General features: G+C 46.6%; 1 protein-coding gene across 2 annotated transcripts in view; it reads right to left on the bottom strand.

The window, feature by feature from the left end:
* Positions 1-2,207: 2,207 nt before the first annotated feature.
* Positions 2,208-17,213, bottom strand: part of FBXO48 (F-box protein 48) — a 47,578-nt gene continuing 32,572 nt past the window's right edge. For both annotated transcript variants that reach the window (XM_030195164.1, XM_030195165.1), the window contains exon 3: positions 2,208-3,432. In XM_030195164.1, the coding sequence (XP_030051024.1) occupies positions 3,271-3,432 (162 nt within the window). In that variant the 3' untranslated portion in view covers positions 2,208-3,270. The remainder of the gene's footprint in view (positions 3,433-17,213) is intronic.

Here is a 17,213-nt window from a genome sequence, read left to right as displayed (position 1 = left end):
GGGTTCCTGCGCTAACCGTGCAGCGTCATTGCTGGGTAAGCCCTCAGCACTAAAAAAAACAAAACAAAACAATGTTTTTTAAGTGCCTGAAATGGTGTGCGGTGGGGGTGGGAACTACTGCCAGAATTGGCATGCGGCAAGCCCATAGTAGGCTTGCTGCGTCTTTGTAAAAGGGCCTCTAAATTCTTTTGCATCCAACAAGTTCTCTACGGTGAAGTCCCTGCGTACATGGATGCCCTCGTCAGCTTACTGCCTCGAAACTCTCATAGCTCAGCTCGTTTGTACCTAAATCTGCATTACCCAATCTACTGTGGCCTCAAGTACAAACCACTTATACCTCCACCTTTTCCTATATTAGCGCACAACTGTGGAATGGCCTACCTAAATTCATGAAAGTTATCTCTGACCATCCAGCCTTCAAAGGATACCTTAAGACATACTTATTTGGAAAGGCCTACGCTCTTGACCCGCCCCGCACCGCAACCTATTGAACTCTATTTCTATCCTTATTTTCCCACCTCTGCTATTACTCACTTGTCCCTTTCTCTACATTGCCATTGATTGATGAAGATTTAATGTATGCTTTTGTAATGTATTGTGAGCCACATTGGGCCTGCCCGTGGGTGGGAAAATGTGGGATATAAATGCTGTAAATAAATAAATAAATAAATATTGTATTTATTTTGTATTCTTTTGCTCCCTGTTTGCATATTTGGTTCTTCAAGGAGATTAGCCTCTTATCTGTTTCCCTATGCTTTAGAAATGACTGCACTAATAAAAATATTTCAGTAAAGTGCAAGCACTCTGTGCAGGCAGAAATTTTCCCATGGTCTATGGGGCCCTCTGCTGGTTCAGTGTTTGCTGTCAGTGGACAAAGTCCTCTTTTGTTGCCTGCACTGCATAGCTAGAAATTATGATAGAAAAGAAAAACACGCTATTTGTGTACATTTCTGAATTTTATGCCAGTCGTGAGCATGCATTCGGTTTGCATGGGTGTCTAAAATGTAAAGTGCTGCAAATTACCACTGTATGTGAACACCTATGAATTACTATGGGGCTGGGACTAGCCACCGTTGGAAGGGAAAGGGGACTTGATATACCACCTTTCTGAGGTTTTTGCAACTACCAGTTAAGTTACTTGCCCAGAGTCACAAGGAGCTGCAGTGGGAATTGAACTCAGCTCCCCAGGATCAAAGTCCACTGCACTAACCACTAGGCTACTCCTACTGAGGTAGATGTATGGCTATTCTTATGTTCTTACAAAGTTCCATAGTTTACTATGAAACTTTGTAAGTCTAAGGGCCCCTTTTACCACGCTGCAGTAAAGGGAGGCCCACGGTGGCAGGTTTGCCATGCGCTGATGCCCCCTTTTATTGCAGCGGGTAAAAGGCTTTATAAAAAATAAAAAGGAAAAAAAAGGAAATGGCCAGGCAGCAAGTGGCCATTTCCTGGGGGAAGTCCTTACTGCTACCTATTGAGGAGGTGGTAAGGGCTCTTGCACTACCCTGGTGGTAACCAGGCAGTGAATGGTGCTGCCCGATTACCGCTGGGTAAGCCCCCACTGCAAAAAAAATCAGATGTGCTGGAAATGGTGCGCATTGGGGGCAGGCACTACCGCATTGGCTCCCACATGAGGATATCAAATAGCAGTCAGAACTAATGGCTCCCACATGAGGATATCAAATAGCAGTCAGAACTAATAGTATATTATTACAGGGAAATATTTACCCTCAGAAATGCATACATAAGAATATCTGAACCACTCATCACAATCCAAAGGAGAAAGGAGTCCAGAAGATCAGTGGAGAATTTGGTTGGTATTTGGCAGTAGAAAGCTGAAAGCGAAAGATCGCTACAGAGCAGAGATGGGAGCAGTAACCAGCCCAGAAGACTCAGAAAGCCCTCTTTTTCAGTCCATCTAGGCACAGGAATCAAACTGGATCATGAAGATTGCTTGTATCTAATATAATGGGTTCTACAAAGATATCCTCAGTTTCCAATCCTGGTAAAAGACTATTTTAACTGGATTATTCAGTGGTTTCACAGAAAAGATTTCAGATAAAATGAGATCCACTAGCAAGTCTGGATCCTAAATGATGCACTTTCTTGACAGCATGTAGTCACCCTTGCAAAGATCAAGCAAGCAAGTTCAATACTACAGTAAGGTAACTTCAGGAAAATCAAACAGTTTAATATTTGAACATGAGTACAGTACAATAAGAACATAAGAATTGCCATATAGGGTCAGACCGAAGATCTATCAAGCCAAGTATCCAGTAAATGGTCTACTTTTCTGATATTCAAACAGGGCAGTAAGGGCAGTCAGTTTGCACCAAAGAAGATTTAGGGGGAACTCATCATTTTTGCTCTACAACTTTACCTTAGTTAATTTCACTCAGAAGCAATTTTTTGTACAAGAACAATGCTGGAGCAAAGGTTTCATAATTCTGCCCCATAATCTGCTGCCTTTCACATACTGAAATGTAAAGCTGCTCTTCATGGTCGACAGAAGTTGGAATTTTAGATTGAAGATTGAGAAATGTAAAGTTTGGCCATGATTTGAAAATAAAGGTTTAAAACATTCAACAAAATAAAAATGGTAAGTTCCATAAGAGTTTCTAAAACCATATGCTTTCCTTAAAATCTTATATACATATTTTTGGTTTTCACCATAAAGTGCAAAGCTAAACATGTAAACATTTACATTCATAAAAGCCATATTCAGAAATCAAATTTGTTAAATATATTTACACACTAAAATATAGGGCAAGATTTAAGTTTTGGACAATGCATGAAGGTGAAAAGGTACAAAAAACTCACGAATCAAGTTTGTATGTGCCATTTTGAAACAGCCTATCTTTCATTCAAGTATTTCACTGACTGCAACTTCAGACAGGGAAAACAATTCCACAGAAAGAAAATCACGTGGGTGTTGGAACACTACAGAATGCTGTGCCTATGTCTTACAGTTAGCCTTTCTAGCTAAAACCCCACAGTGTTTACTGCAGGTTTGCCTTCCACAATGCAGCTTTTCTACTTTGCAGAAGCTGCCATGCTTAGTTCAAGGCATATTGGTCCAGGAGAAAACAGGAATCTTTGCAGGTTGTGATAACTACTAATTAAATACTGCAGCACATGAACTGTTGAGACCAGAGAGGTTCTTTTTTTTCAAAAGATCACACCTTGTAGGAATTTAACTCCTGGGATGAAAGATGAATTATTACAAAACTGCATGAGCAATTTTGTGTCAGTTCTAGTGTTTTTCTTGTGTTATCTTTCCAATTCTGCCTCTAGTATCTCTCCCCAAGTGGTGACATCCATGGGATACATGCTTTTCTCTGGTAGGTCAGTGGAGGAATCAATGTTGCTGTATTTCCCACTCAGCCATGCACACTTGATTTTGCTCTTCCAGTAGTTCCTAAATAGAGTAACCTAATAACAGAAAACAGGAATAAATGTGAGGTGCAGAAGAAAGGAAGATGCCCAGCAAGAAGTCTGTTATAATCTTGAACGAGATGAAGCAGGCAATGGTCTCTCCTAACCTGCACTGGGGCCTCTGCCTGGTGCAGCTCCAGCTATCTTGAGGTGTGAACCACAGAGAACCCTGTCATATGGCAGGATCTGTGAGAGTCAAACTGCAAGATTTTATTTTGGAAGGGAAGGGGGAGGGTATGAGAGAAAGCTGGTGGCAAGTCCCTGACAGCCACAAGAATGCAAGAGAACATCAGCTCTTTAAATTATTTTGCCATCACATTTGCCACGTTAACAGAGAAACGGCCATACCATATACTGCTTTTCACTGTGGCTATGCTTATTTTATGCTTCAGACTTTTTTTTAAAGTTATTTAGCTTTATTTGTGACTGCATTTCTGACAGAACCTTAAGAAGGAAAAACAAAATTAATTACAAGTGTTCTCCAAGGATAGCAGGACAGGTATCCTTACATATGGGTGATGTCATCTCAACGGAGCCCGGTTCTATAGCTTTTAGAGGCTTTTGACAGTGGCCCCACTGTGCATGTGTGAGTGCCTTCCTGTCCGACGTGCAAACATGGGACCCTCAGTAACATAAAACAGTTAAAAAAGAATGCAACTCCAAGGGAAAGTGAGAGGGTTGTAAGGATACCTATCCTGCTGTCTTTGAAGAACACCTACTACAGGTAAGTAACTTCGCTTTCTCTGAGAACAAGCAGGACAGTGGCATCCTTGCATATGGGAATTCTTAGCTATCAGGCTCACTGAAAACAACAACAGTAGGGCAAAAGAGTCTTGCAATGGCAAGACTATGTTGAAAAAATTAACCTCAAATTATATATCAAACTATATATAAACTAGTTGTGAAGGTGCAACCTGGAGCTGAATAAAAAGGGCCTAGGAGGGTGGAGTTGGATTCTAGACACCAAACAAATTCTGAGGACTGTGTAGCCAGACAGACTATAGCATCAGGTATTCTGCTAGAGGCAGTAAAGAGATGTGAATGTGTGGACTGACGACCATGTTGCAGCTTTGCGAATCTCCTCTATGGAGGCTGATCTCAAGTGGGCTACCGATGTAGTCAAGGTTCTGACATTGTGAGCAGTAACATGTCCCTCAAGAGTCAGCCCTGCATGAGCATAAGTAAAGGAGATGTATTCTGTTAGCCGACTGGATAATGTGCATTTACCAATGGCTGTCCACATCCTGTTGGGATCAAAAGAAACAAAAAGCTGGGTGGATTGTCTAGTCCACTCTAGATAGAAGGTGAAAGCTCACTTGCAGTCCAGGGTATGCAGTGCACTTTTGCAAGGATGGGCATGAGGCTTGGGAAGAATGCTGGCAGAATGATCAACTGCTTAAGATGGAACTCTGACACCACCTTAGGAACTACTACTACTACTATTTAGCATTTCTATAGCGCTACAAGGCATAGGCAGCGCTGCACAAACATAGAAGAAAGACAGTCCCTGCTCAAAGAGCTTATAATCTAATAGACAAAAATAAATAAAGTAAGTAAATCAAATCAATTAATGTGAACGGGAAGGAAGAGAGGAGGGTAGGTGGAGGCGAGTGGTTATAAGTGGTTACGAGTCAAAAGCAATGTTAAAGAGGTGGGCTTTCAGTCTAGATTTAAAGGTGGCCAAGGATGGGGCGAGACGTAGGGGCTCAGGAAGTTTATTCCAGGCGTAGGGTGCAGCAAGACAGAAGGCGCGAAGTCTGGAGTTGGCAGTAGTGGAGAAGGGAACAGATAAGAAGGATTTATCCATGGAGCGGAGTGCACGGGAAGGGGTGTACGGAAGGACGAGTGTGGAGAGATACTGGGGAGCAGCAGAATGAGTACATTTATAGGTTAGTAGAAGAAGTTTGAACAGGATGCGAAAACGGATAGGGAGCCAGTGAAGGGTCTTGAGGAGAGGGGTAGTATGAGTAAAGCGACCCTGGCGGAAGATGAGACGGGCAGCAGAGTTTTGAACCGACTGGAGAGGGGAGAGGTGACTAAGTGGGAGGCCAGCAAGAAGCAGATTGCAGTAGTCTAAACGAGAGGTGACAAGGGTGTGGATGAGGGTTTTGGTAGAGTGCTCGGAAAGAAAGGGGCGGATTTTACGGATGTTGTAAAGAAAGAAACAACAGGTCTTGGCAATCTGCTGGATATGAGCAGAGAAGGAGAGAGAAGAGTCAAAGATGACCCCAAGGTTTCGAGCTGAGGAGACAGGGAGAATGAGAGAGCCATCAACAGAAATAGAAAACGAGGGGAGCGGGAAGGTGGGTTTAAGGGGGAAAATGAGAAGCTCGGTTTTGGTCATATTTAATTTCAGGTGGCGTTGAGACATCCAGACAGCAATGTCAGACAAGCACGCTGAAACGTTGGTTTGTATGCAAGGTGAGATATCATGAGTAGAAAGGTAGATTTGGGAGTCATCAGCATAGAGATGGTAGGAAAAGCCATGAGATGAGATTAATGAGCCAAGGGAAGAAGTGTAGATAGAAAAGAGGAGGGGACCAAGAACAGAACCCTGAGGTACGCCGACAGGCAGAGGGATTTAAGTAGAAGAGGATCCACCAGAGTGAACACTAAAGGTGCGGAGGGAGAGGTAGGAAGAGAACCAGGAAAGGACAGAGCCCTGGAATCCAAGTGAGGACAGGGTATCGAGAAGTATGCTGTGATCGACAGTGTCAAAGATCAAGAAGAATGAGGATGGAATATTGACCTCTGGATTTAGCCAGTAATAGGTCATTGGAGACTTTAGTAAGCGCAGTTTCGGTTGAGTGGAGAGGGCGAAAACCAGATTGTAGTGGGTCAAGAATAGCATGTGAGGAGAGAAAATCAAGGCAGCGGCGGTGAACAGCACGCTCAAGTAATTTGGAGAGAAAAGGAAGGAGGGAGATGGGTCGGTAATTAGAGGGATAAGTAGGGTCGAGTGAAGGCTTCTTAAGGAGAGGTGTGACCACAGCATGTTTAAAGGCAGCAGGGACAATCGCAGTGGAAAGTGAGAGGTTGAGAATGTGACAGATAAAAGGAATAAGAGCAGGAGAGATGGCATTAAGAAGGTGGGTGGGAATGGGATCAGAGGAACAGGTGGTACATTTTGAGGAAGAAAGGAGAAGTGTAGTTTCCTCAATAGTAACTTCAGGAAAGGAGGAAAGGGAATGAGGGGAAGGAGAGAGAGGGGAACGGACTAGTGGAGGGAGAGGTGGTGAGGTAGAGAAAGCAAGGTTTATCTTTTGAACCTTGTTGTGAAAGAATTCAGCAAGAGTCTGAGGAGATAATGAAGGGGGAGTTGGGGGAGGGGCACCTTCAGGAGAGAGTTCAATGTGGTGAAGAGAAGTCGAGGATTAGAGCCAAGAGAGTTGGTCAGTTGGATATAATAATCCTGTTTGGCACATAAAAGAGCAGATTGGAAGGAGGTCAGCATGAACTTAAAGTGTAAGAAATCAGCAAGGGCCCGAGATTTCCGCCAGGAACATAGAAACATGACGGCAGATAAGGGCCAAATGGGTCATCCAGTCTGCCCATCCTCAGTAATCATTAACCCCTTCTTTTCCTAAGAGGTCCCACACTTTTCGTAAATTCTGATACAGTTCTTGTCTCCACGACCTCCACTGGGAGGCTATTCCACGCATCCACCAACCTTTCTGTGAAAGAGTATTTTCTTAGATTACTCCGCAGCCTATTTCCTCTTAACTTCATCTTATGCCCCAGTGGCGTACCTAGGGTAGTTGACACCCGGGGCCGGTCATTTTTTAACACCCCCCCCCCAAATCCAGTACTAGGCATACCGAGAATACTAAACACTCAGGACCTATAGAGCAATTCTACCATACCATAAGCAGTCATTTCTACGAGTCACACAAGGAAAAGGAAAGCATCTTAAACACTACAGTGAGCATCAATTCACCTATTGTAAAACGAAAACAGACAGATTAGTACAGATCGTCGATCCTGCACAGTCAACGCCAACCGAAAGCCATGTCTTTTTCACAAACACAGATACACCCTAATCCACTACAGAATAAGTAATCATAAACTTTCTATTTAGACAAAAATTAAACTGAACCCCCGATGCCAGACTCTGCATACAATGCAACACCACAGAAACAGAAAATGTCCCTTAGTACTGTGCAAAATATAAAGACAGCAGATGTAAATTTGAAAAAACTAACAAATACCAATCACCACTTTACAAATTAACAAATAGAAATAAAACAAATACAGAAAATAAAATAATACCATTTTACAGGACTAATACATTTAGCTCCCAGAGGCCAAAATCTCCTTCTTCAGGTCAGTACAGTATAGTGCTGTTACAGTATCTTATCCTGACCTGAGGAAGGGGGTTTTGTTCTCTGAAAGTTAAGTCAAAATGTATTAAAATTAGTCCAATAAAAAGATTACCTTATTTACATGTTCTATTTATAAACAACACAGCTACAATACTATATCCTAAAGCAAAATAATAAAAATATATATTTACAGTTTGTTGTCTCTGGTTTCTGCTTTTCTCATCTTCTTTTCACTGTCCTCCTTCCATCTAGGATCTGTCTTTGCTCTCTCTCTGCCATCCAGTGTCTGCCCTCTCTAATGTCCCTTCCATCCACTGTCTACCCTCTCTCTCTCTCTGCCCCTTCCATCCACTGTCTGCCCTCTCTCTCCCTTCCATCCACCATTTGCCCCAGTCTGCCCTCTTTCTCTCTCCCCCTTCCACCCACCATCTGCCCTTTCTCTCTGCCCCTTCAATCCGTCTGCCCTCCCTCTCCCATCCATCCAGGGTCTGCCCTACCTCACGCTCCCCACTTCCATCCAGGGTCTGTTGTCCCCTCTCTCTGCCCCCCCTTTTCAGCCCCCCAGTTCCACCTGCCCCTAGTTCCAGCCCCAGCCCACATCTCCCACCTGCCCCCCTTTTCAGCCCCACTATCCCACCAGTCCCCAGCCCTTTTCTCCCATCAGTCCTGAGCTTCAGCCCCAAGCCACTTCTCCCTGTCCCCTTTTCAGCCCCTAGTTTCAACCCCAGCCCTTTTCTCTCACCAGTCCTGAGCTTCAGCCCCAGCCAGTTCTCCCTGTCCCCTTTAAAGCCCCCAGTTTCAGCCCCTGCCCCGTTTCAGCCCAAAGTTCCAGCACTAGCCCCCTTATCCCAAATACCCTCCTTTTCAGCCCCCAGTTCCAGCCCCCTTCATCCACCACATGCTTTGCATCCCCCCTTTTCAGCCCCAGACCCATTCTCCCACCTGCCCCAGGTATGGACCCATTCTCCCTCCTGCCCCCTTGTCAGACCCCAGTTCCAGCTTCAGACCCCTTCTCCCCTCTGAGCACCCCCACCCCTCCCCAATCCCCTTCTCCCCTCTGAGCACCCCTCTCAGCTCCCCCACCCCTCCCCAGTTCCCTTCTCCCCTCTGAGAACCCCTCTCAGCTCCCCCACCACTCCCCAAATTCCCTTCTCCCCTCTGCGAACCCCTTTGAGCTCCCCCACCCCTCCCTAAATTCCCTTCTCCCCTCTGCGAACCCCTCTGAGCTCCCCCACCCCTCCCCAATTCCCTTCTCCCCTCTGGGAACCCCTCTGAGCTCCCCCACCCCTCCCCAGTTCCCTTCTCCCCTCTGCGAACCCCTCTGAGCTCCCCCACCCCTCCACAATTCCCTTCTCCCCTCTGCGAACCCCTCTGAGCTCCTCCACCCCTCCCCAGTTCCCTTCTCCCTTCTGAGAACCCCTCAGCTCCCCCACCCCTCCCCAATTCCCTTCTCCCCTCTGAGCTCCCCCACCTCCTTCTCCCATCTGAGCCCCCCCCTCCGTGGAGAGCGACAGAGCCCTCTTCTCCTGCCACCACCCTGCGTTTTTTTTAAAATCCATGCAGCGACGCAGGCAGCGCCTCGTGTGTGCCCTGCTGTGTGCTTAGAAAAAAGAAAATTGCTTCACTGGCGTCGGGCCGGGCTTCTCTCGCTATGTCCCGCCCGCGAGGAAATAGGAAGTTACCTCAAAAGTGGGCGGGACATAGTGAGAGAAGGCCGGCCCGACGCCAGCGAAGCGATTTTCTTTTTTCACAGCACATAGCAGGGCAGACACGAGGCGCTGCCTGCGTCCCTCGCTGAATGGATTTTTTAAAAAAACGCAGGGTGGTGGCAGGAGACGGTGGAGCACCCTCCCACCCACCGACACCCAGTGCGGACCGCCCCCACCCCTTGGTACGCCACTGTTGTGCCCTCTCATTCCAAGGTTTTCCTTCCTCTGAAAAAGGTTCACCTCCTGTACATTAATGCCACTGAGGTATTTAAACGTCTCTATCATATCCCCTCTCTCCCGCCTCTCTTCCAGCGTATATATGCTGAGGTTCACTAGCCTGTCTCTATAGGGTTTAAGTCAGTTACAACAAATTCAGTATCATAGGGTGATTGACCATGACCCCATGGTAGAGTTGCAACAACAAGTCAGAGACTGTGTGGATAGAGCGGTGATGGATGGGGGTTTCACCAATAAAGAACAGCGATTTCTTTGTCATCCAAACCCAAGGGTCCCGTACATATATTTTATCCCTAAAGTCTGTAAGACTTTGACGGACCCCCCCCCCCCCCGGTCGCCCTATAGTATTCACATGAGGGTCAGTGCTAGAACCCCCCTCTCAATATATGGACAGGATAATTAGACCATATAAAAGTAGCGCATATGAGTTTATCTTGTTGGGCAGACTGGATGGACCGTGCAGGTCTTTTTCTGCCGTCATCTACTATGTTACTTGTTAAACAAGCTAGTTCATATGTTAGAGATTCTATGCATTTTATTCAGATCGTGGACCAGGTGACACTGGAGGGGCTAGACAGTGTTATTTTGTGGGCTTGGATGTAGTGGCCCTCTATACAAATATTCTCCAGAGTGCAGCGATACAGATAGGGTGTGAATATTTTAGAAAAGCTCGGATACCTGACTGTAAGATTTCATATTTACGCGAGCTGATGGAGATGGTTATCAACCATAATTACTTTGAATTTGAAGGAAGTTTCTATATTCAGACAAGTGGCATAGCCATGGGGGCTACCATCAGCTTGCCTATATATGACTCAATTTGAGTTGAATCATGTATACGCTTCTACGCAGTTTAGTAAGGTTTTATTGTGGAAGCGTTATATAGATGATGTTATTCTATTTTGGAAGTGGTCCAAGAGTGATTTGCAAGTATTCATTGACTATCTTAATACAGTTGATTCACATATTAAATTTACAGCCTGGATACATGAGATGGAAATGGAGTTCTTGGATATTAAGATCATAAAATTAGCAAATGGAAGAGTGGGTACCACTATTTTCAGGAAAAAGACTGACAGGAACACTCTCTTACATTATTCCAGTTTTCATGATGTAGCGTTAAAGCGAGGTGTTCCTGTCAGTCAATTCCTTAGATTGCGGAGATTGTGTTCCTCTACAGAGGAATTCAAGATTCAATCACGAAGTATGATGGCTAGATTTTTGGAAAGAAGGTACCCTTTATGGTTACTGAAGAGAGCTTATAAAAGAGCTCTTTATTCCCATATACCCTGGCTATTTTCAGTAAAACAAAAGGAATCAAGGAAACCATTGGCATGTGTGTTGCCTTATTCTTATAAGGCTCCACAGATAGCACGTGTCATTCATAAATATTGGCATGCTCTTGCTGTGCACAAGGAGTTTACTGAGCACCCCAAAGTGGCTTACAGAAGGAAATCCAATTTGGGGGAATTGTTAAAATGTCCCACCCCTGAGTTTGTTCTGGGGTTGAATTCCCCATGTGGGAAATGCGTGAATTGTAGATTCTCTTTGACCACCAGTTATGTGTCCATACCGGGGTCCTCCAGGAAATTTTATTTGAGGAGCAATACTACATGTATTAGTGATCAAGTTGTGTATTATATCATGTGCCCCTGTTCTATTTACTATATTGGGCAGCCAAAATGTCAGCTAAAACAGAGGCTTGCAGAGCGCACGAGCAACATTAGACACCAGAGGAAAGAAGCTCCTTTGGTGTCTCATTGGTTGCTGAAAAATCATTCCATTGAGGATTTGAGGGTTATGGTCCTGTTCCAGCTGGCTAACCCTAAGGGCGATATTACTGAAGCATTGACGTTAATTGAGCAACGCTATATTTATATTTTTTCTTGGAATACAGTGTCCCCGAATGGACTAAACATGGAGGTAGAGTGGATCTAGGATATGTGCCTTTAAGAGAGGGGTGGTGACTGAATTAGTTAAGGTGTATTTAATTTAAGGAAGTAGACTGTGAGGGCATGAAGCCCGAGGTTCAGTGATCTGGGACCGTGACTAGGACAGGAGTCCCGCTGGCATTGGCGCCGACTCCGTGGATGCTGTGGGTGCTCAAGCACCTCCAAAATTTCCCCGCCAGAACCGGAAGTTCTCCAGGAGCCAGCCCACTGCCCGACCTCTTCTCCCATTCCCACAACAGTCCTTCACCTGCCCCTCGCCTTCCTGCATGCCACCCATAATTTAAAAGTCATCTTACCGGGTTTCAGCAGAGTCTTTCCTACTAGAGGTATGGGAGGATACAAAGGCATCTGACGCTAGTCTGTCGTGGGCCTGAAGTCTGGAACAGATTTGTCTAAGTGGCAAAAAGATCCACTGAGGGGGTGCCCCAGGCTCGGAAGATCTTGCAGACAACGTCCATGTTGAGGGACCACTCGTGAGGTTGCATGATCCTGCTCAACCTATCGGTCAGACTGTTGTTTACACCTGCCAGTTATGTGGCCTGGAGAAACATACCGTGCTGGTGGGCCCAAAGCCACATCCTGACGGCTTCCTGACACAGAGGGCGAGATCCGGTGTCCCCCTGCTTGTTGGTGTAATACATAGCAACCTGATTGTCTGTCTGAATTAGGATGATCTGGTTGGACAGCAGATCTCTGAAAGCCTTGAGAGCATTCCAGATCGCTCACAATTCCAAGAGGTAGATCTGAAGACCCTTTTCCTGAAAGGACCAAACCCCTTGAGTGTGAAGTCCATCTACATGAGCTCCCCACCCCAGGAGGGATGCATTCGTTGTCAGCACTTTTTGTGGCTGAGGAATTTGGAATGGGCATCCCAAGGTCAAATTGGATCGAATGGTCCACCACTGAAGGGAGCTGCAAAAACCGGTGGAGAGATGGATGGCATCCTCTAGATTCCCTGTGGCCTGGCACCACTGGGAAGCTAGGGCCCATTGAGCTGATCTCATATGCAGGCGTGCCATGGGAGTCACATGAACTGTGGAGGCCATGTGCCCTAAAAGTCTCAACATCTGTCGAGCTGTGATCTGTTGAGACGCTCGAGCCAAGGACATTAGGGCCAGAAGATTGTCTGCCCTTGCCTGGGGAAGATAAGCTCGAGACGTCCGTGTATCCAACAGAGCTCCAATGAACTCCAATTTCTGCACTGGAAAAAGATGGGACGTGGGATAATTTATTACAAACCCCAGTAGCTCCAGAGGTTGAATAGTAATCTGCATGAACCGTAGAGCCCCTGCTTCTGAAGTGTTCTTCACCAGCCAATCATCAAGATAAGGGAACACATGCATTCCCAGTCTGCGTAGCGATGCTGCGACAACTGTCAAGCACTTTGTGAACACCCTGGGCGCAGATGCTAGGCCAAAAGGCAGTACACAGTACTGAAAGTGCTGAGTTCCCAACTGAAATCGAAGGTACTTCCTGTGAGCTGGAAGTACTGAGATGTGAGTGTAGGCATCCTTTAAGTCCAGAGAGCATAGTCAATCGTTTTCCTGAATCATGGGAAGGGTGCCCAGGGAAACCATCCTGAACCTTTCTCGGAACAGGAATTTGTTCAGAGCCCTTAGGTCTAGGATGGGACGCAACCCCCGTTTTCTTTTGCACAAGGAAGTACCTGGAATAGAATCCCAGCACATCTTCCCCTTGTGGTACGGGTTCGACCGCATTGGCCTTTAGAAGGGCGGAGAGTTCCTCTGCAAGTACCTGCTTGTGCTGGGAGCTGAAGGATTGAGCTCCCGGTGGGCAATTTGGAGGCTTGGATGCCAGATTGAGTATGTATCCTAACCGGACTATTTGAAGAACCCACCTGTCGGAGGTTATAAGAGGCCACCTTTGGTGAAAAAATAACAACCTCCCCCCGACAGGCAAGCCACCCGGCACGGACACTTTTACTGCAGCTATGCTGCACTGGAGCCAGTCAAAAGCCCATCCCTTGCTTTTGCTGGGGAGCCCTAGGGGCCTTAGGTGCATGGCGTTGACGAGAACGCACATGCTGGGACTGAGCCTGAACCAGCTGCTGAGAAGCAGGAGTGTACCTACGCCTATTACAGGAATAGGGAGCACTCCTCCTCCCTCCAAAAAACCTCCTAGAAGAGGAAGCAGTAGCAGAAGACGTCTGGCGGGAGAGAGAATCCATGGCATCATGATGTTTTTTCATCTGATCGACCATATCCTCTACTTTTTCTCAAAAAATGATATTTTTTCATCTGATCAACCATATCCTCTACTTTTTCTCCAAAAAGATTATCCCCCCGGCAACGAACATCCGCCATTCACTGCTGGGTCTTGTGATCCAGGTCAGAAACACGCAGCTACTCAGGATGCTACATCAAAAGTGTCGTAAGAAACCCTGGCCAGGAATTTACGACACACCTTCTGAAGCCTGACCACCTGGTGAAAAGGTTCAGCAAGCTCTTGAGGAAGTGCTTCAACTAAACTGGACAGTTGCCTCACCGAGTTCTGTAAGTGAATGCTCGTGTAGAGCTGGTATGTTTGGATCTTGGCGGCAAGCATTGAGGCAAGATATGTTCTCCTCCCCAAAGAATCCAAGGTCCTAGACTCTCTGCCTGGGGGCGCCGAGGCATAGTCTCTAGTACTCTTGGCTCTTCTGAGAGCAGAGTCCACCACCATGGAATTGTGAGGAAGTTGGGCCTTCACCATTACAGGCTCTCCATGGACTCTGTACTGGGACTCGGACTTCTTGGGGATCACTGGATTAGAGAGAGGGCAAGACCAATTCCACATCAGCACTTCCCTGAGTGTATTGTGCAGGGGTGACATTGCAACCTCTGCAGGTGGAGAAGGATAATCCAGGACCTCGAGCATCTCAGCCCTGGGCTCATCCACAACCTCCATAGGGAATGAAATGTCCTTAGACATTTCCCGTACAAAGGATGAGAAAGTAAGACTCAGGTGGAGACATCCTTACTTCAATCGGTGGAGTAGGATCAGAGGGAAGCCCACAAGACTCTTCCTCCGAAAAGTACCTGGAGTCTTCCTCTGCTTCCCACGAGTGCTCCTCTTCGGTATCGGACAAAAGCTCCCTAAGAGCAGCCCAAAGCCGAGCCTGTCTCGATGTCGAGGATCGATAAACACTGCGTCGTCTCCTGAGCCGAACACTACAGCGGTAGAAAAAACCCGACCGTGTAGAACTGCGGAGGAAAGAAAACTGATCGCGTCTTGGATGGGAAGCCGCCTACGCATGCACGGTGGGTCGGCCCGTGCGACGGAACGTTCGGGAGAGTTCCAGAGCTTTGAAAAGTTTCTTCCGTCTTCTGGGCCGTCGCGGACGACGACCCACATGTAAGAATATTGAGCCTGCTTGTCCTTGGAGAATTTGGTTTATCAGCCTATCTCTGAAAATCTTTAGAGCATTCCAGATTGCCCACAATTCCAGGAGATTGATATGGAAGAACATCTCTTGGCAGGACCAAGTCCCTTGAGTGTGAAGCCCATCTACATGAACTCCCCATCCCAGGTTGGATGCATCCGTGGTATCTTTCGGGGAGACGGAATTTGGAATGGTAGTCCCAGGGTCAAATTGGACTGAATTAGCTACTAGCCTCCGCTATAGCATGAGCACAGTGACGACATCTACATTCCCTGTGGCCAGGGGCCATTGAGAGGTTAGGGTCCACTGGGCTCTCCTGAAATGGAAACGTACCAAGGGTGTAACACATACTGTGGAAGCAATGTGGCCTAGTAATTTCAACATCTGCCAAGCTGTTACCTGCTGGCCATTGCAAATCTGATCGGTGATTGCCATGAGAGCAACTGTCCGATCCTGAAGAGGGAAGGCTCGAGAATGCATTGTATCTAGCAGGGCTCCTATGTACTCCTATTGCTGGATGGGCTGGAAATAGGACTTTGGGTAGTTGATTATAAATCCTAGCAACTCCAATACCTGGATAGTTCTCTGCATTGATGCTTGAGCACTCTCCTGTGATTTGCTCTTCACCAGCCAATCATTCAGGTAGGGAAACACATACACTCACAGCCTACATAGCGACGCTGCGACTACTGAAAGGCATTTGGTGAATATGGCAAAATAGCAGGATGCGGTACTGGAAGTGGTGCTTCCCTACTAGAAATCTGGGCTACTTTTAGTGACTGGAGAGTATTTGGTTGTGGGTATATGCAGCCTTCAAGTCCAGAGAGCACAGCCATTTTCCTGAATCATGGGAAGAACGGTGCCCAGGGAAAGCATCCTGAACTTTTCTTTGACCAAATATCTGTTCAGGGCCCTTACTAGGACAAGATGAAATCCCGCCGTCTTCTTGGTTCTAAGGAAGTACCTGGAATAGAATCCCTGCCCCTCCTGCCCTAGTGGGACAGGCTCGAACACATGGGCCTAAAGAAAGGCAGAAAGTTCCTCTAGAAGTACCTGCTTGCACTGAGTGCTGAGAAGAGATGTTCATGGTGGACAGTATTTGGAGGTGTTAGTTGCGAATGAAAAGCTTACCCCGCTCAGACTATTTGGAGAACCCACTGGTCGGAGGTTACAACAGGCTATCTTTCTTGGAAAATAATTCAGCCTCCTCCCTACCACCAGGTCGTCCAGAATGGATACTTTGATGACGGCTATGCTCTCCTGAAGCCAGTCAAAAGCTCGCCCCTGCTTTTGCTTAGGGGCCAGATTGTGACTTTTCTGAATGTTATTGGTGGGCCCGAGGGTGCTGGATCTGGTGTTGCTGTTGAAGGCGGGTGGAAGAAGTAAACCTACATCTTTGACTGTAATAGGAACTTCTTCGAGACCTGCCAGTGAACCTCCTAGTAGTGGAGGCCAAGAAGGAGGCCACTGAGAGGGGGACTGGATGATGTCATAAGCATAAGAACATAAGAACAAAAGCACTGCCATACTGGGAAAAGACCAATGGTCCATCAAGCCCAGCATCCTGTCTCCGACAGCGGCCAATCCAGGCTTCAAGAACCCGGCAAAACCCCTCCAAAAAATTTAATAATGTTCAATGGACTTTTCCCTCAGGAATCTGTCCAAACCCCCTTTAAATTCCGTAAGGCCAGCTGCTGTCACTACATTCTCCGGCAACGAGTTCCAGAGTCCAACTACACGCTGAGTAAAGAAAAACTTTCTCCTGTTTGTTTTAAATCTACCATATTCTAGTGAGCTTCTTGATGAGATCAGTGACCTTCTCCACCTTGTCCTCAAAAAGGTTGTTTTGCTGGCAAGGTATGTACGTCTGCTAGCCTCTCCTGAACTGCAGGTTCAAAGTCAGAGACATTCAGCAATGATAGTATGCGCATCCCCACACCCAAAGCGGAAAGCCCGGACAGAATATCAAACGTATCATATGCGCGTACTATGATTCTGCTAGACAGGCAGGGGAATGACTGGGACTCGCTTCTGATTGGCCTGTTAGGGATTGAGCTGACGTCTGAGGCAGCAGACGCCAGAAGTCAGATCTATTTAAACCTACCTCTCCCCACTGCTTATGCTTTAGCGTTGATTCCTGTCAGCTGAAGCCTTTTCCCCTCTCTCTGTCTGTGCT

Source organism: Microcaecilia unicolor, chromosome 3 (genome assembly GCF_901765095.1).
Source record: "Microcaecilia unicolor chromosome 3, aMicUni1.1, whole genome shotgun sequence".
NCBI classification, from domain to species: Eukaryota; Metazoa; Chordata; class Amphibia; order Gymnophiona; family Siphonopidae; genus Microcaecilia; species Microcaecilia unicolor.
Note: the sequence above shows the minus strand (reverse complement) of the source record. Positions and strands in the feature narration are given on the sequence as shown.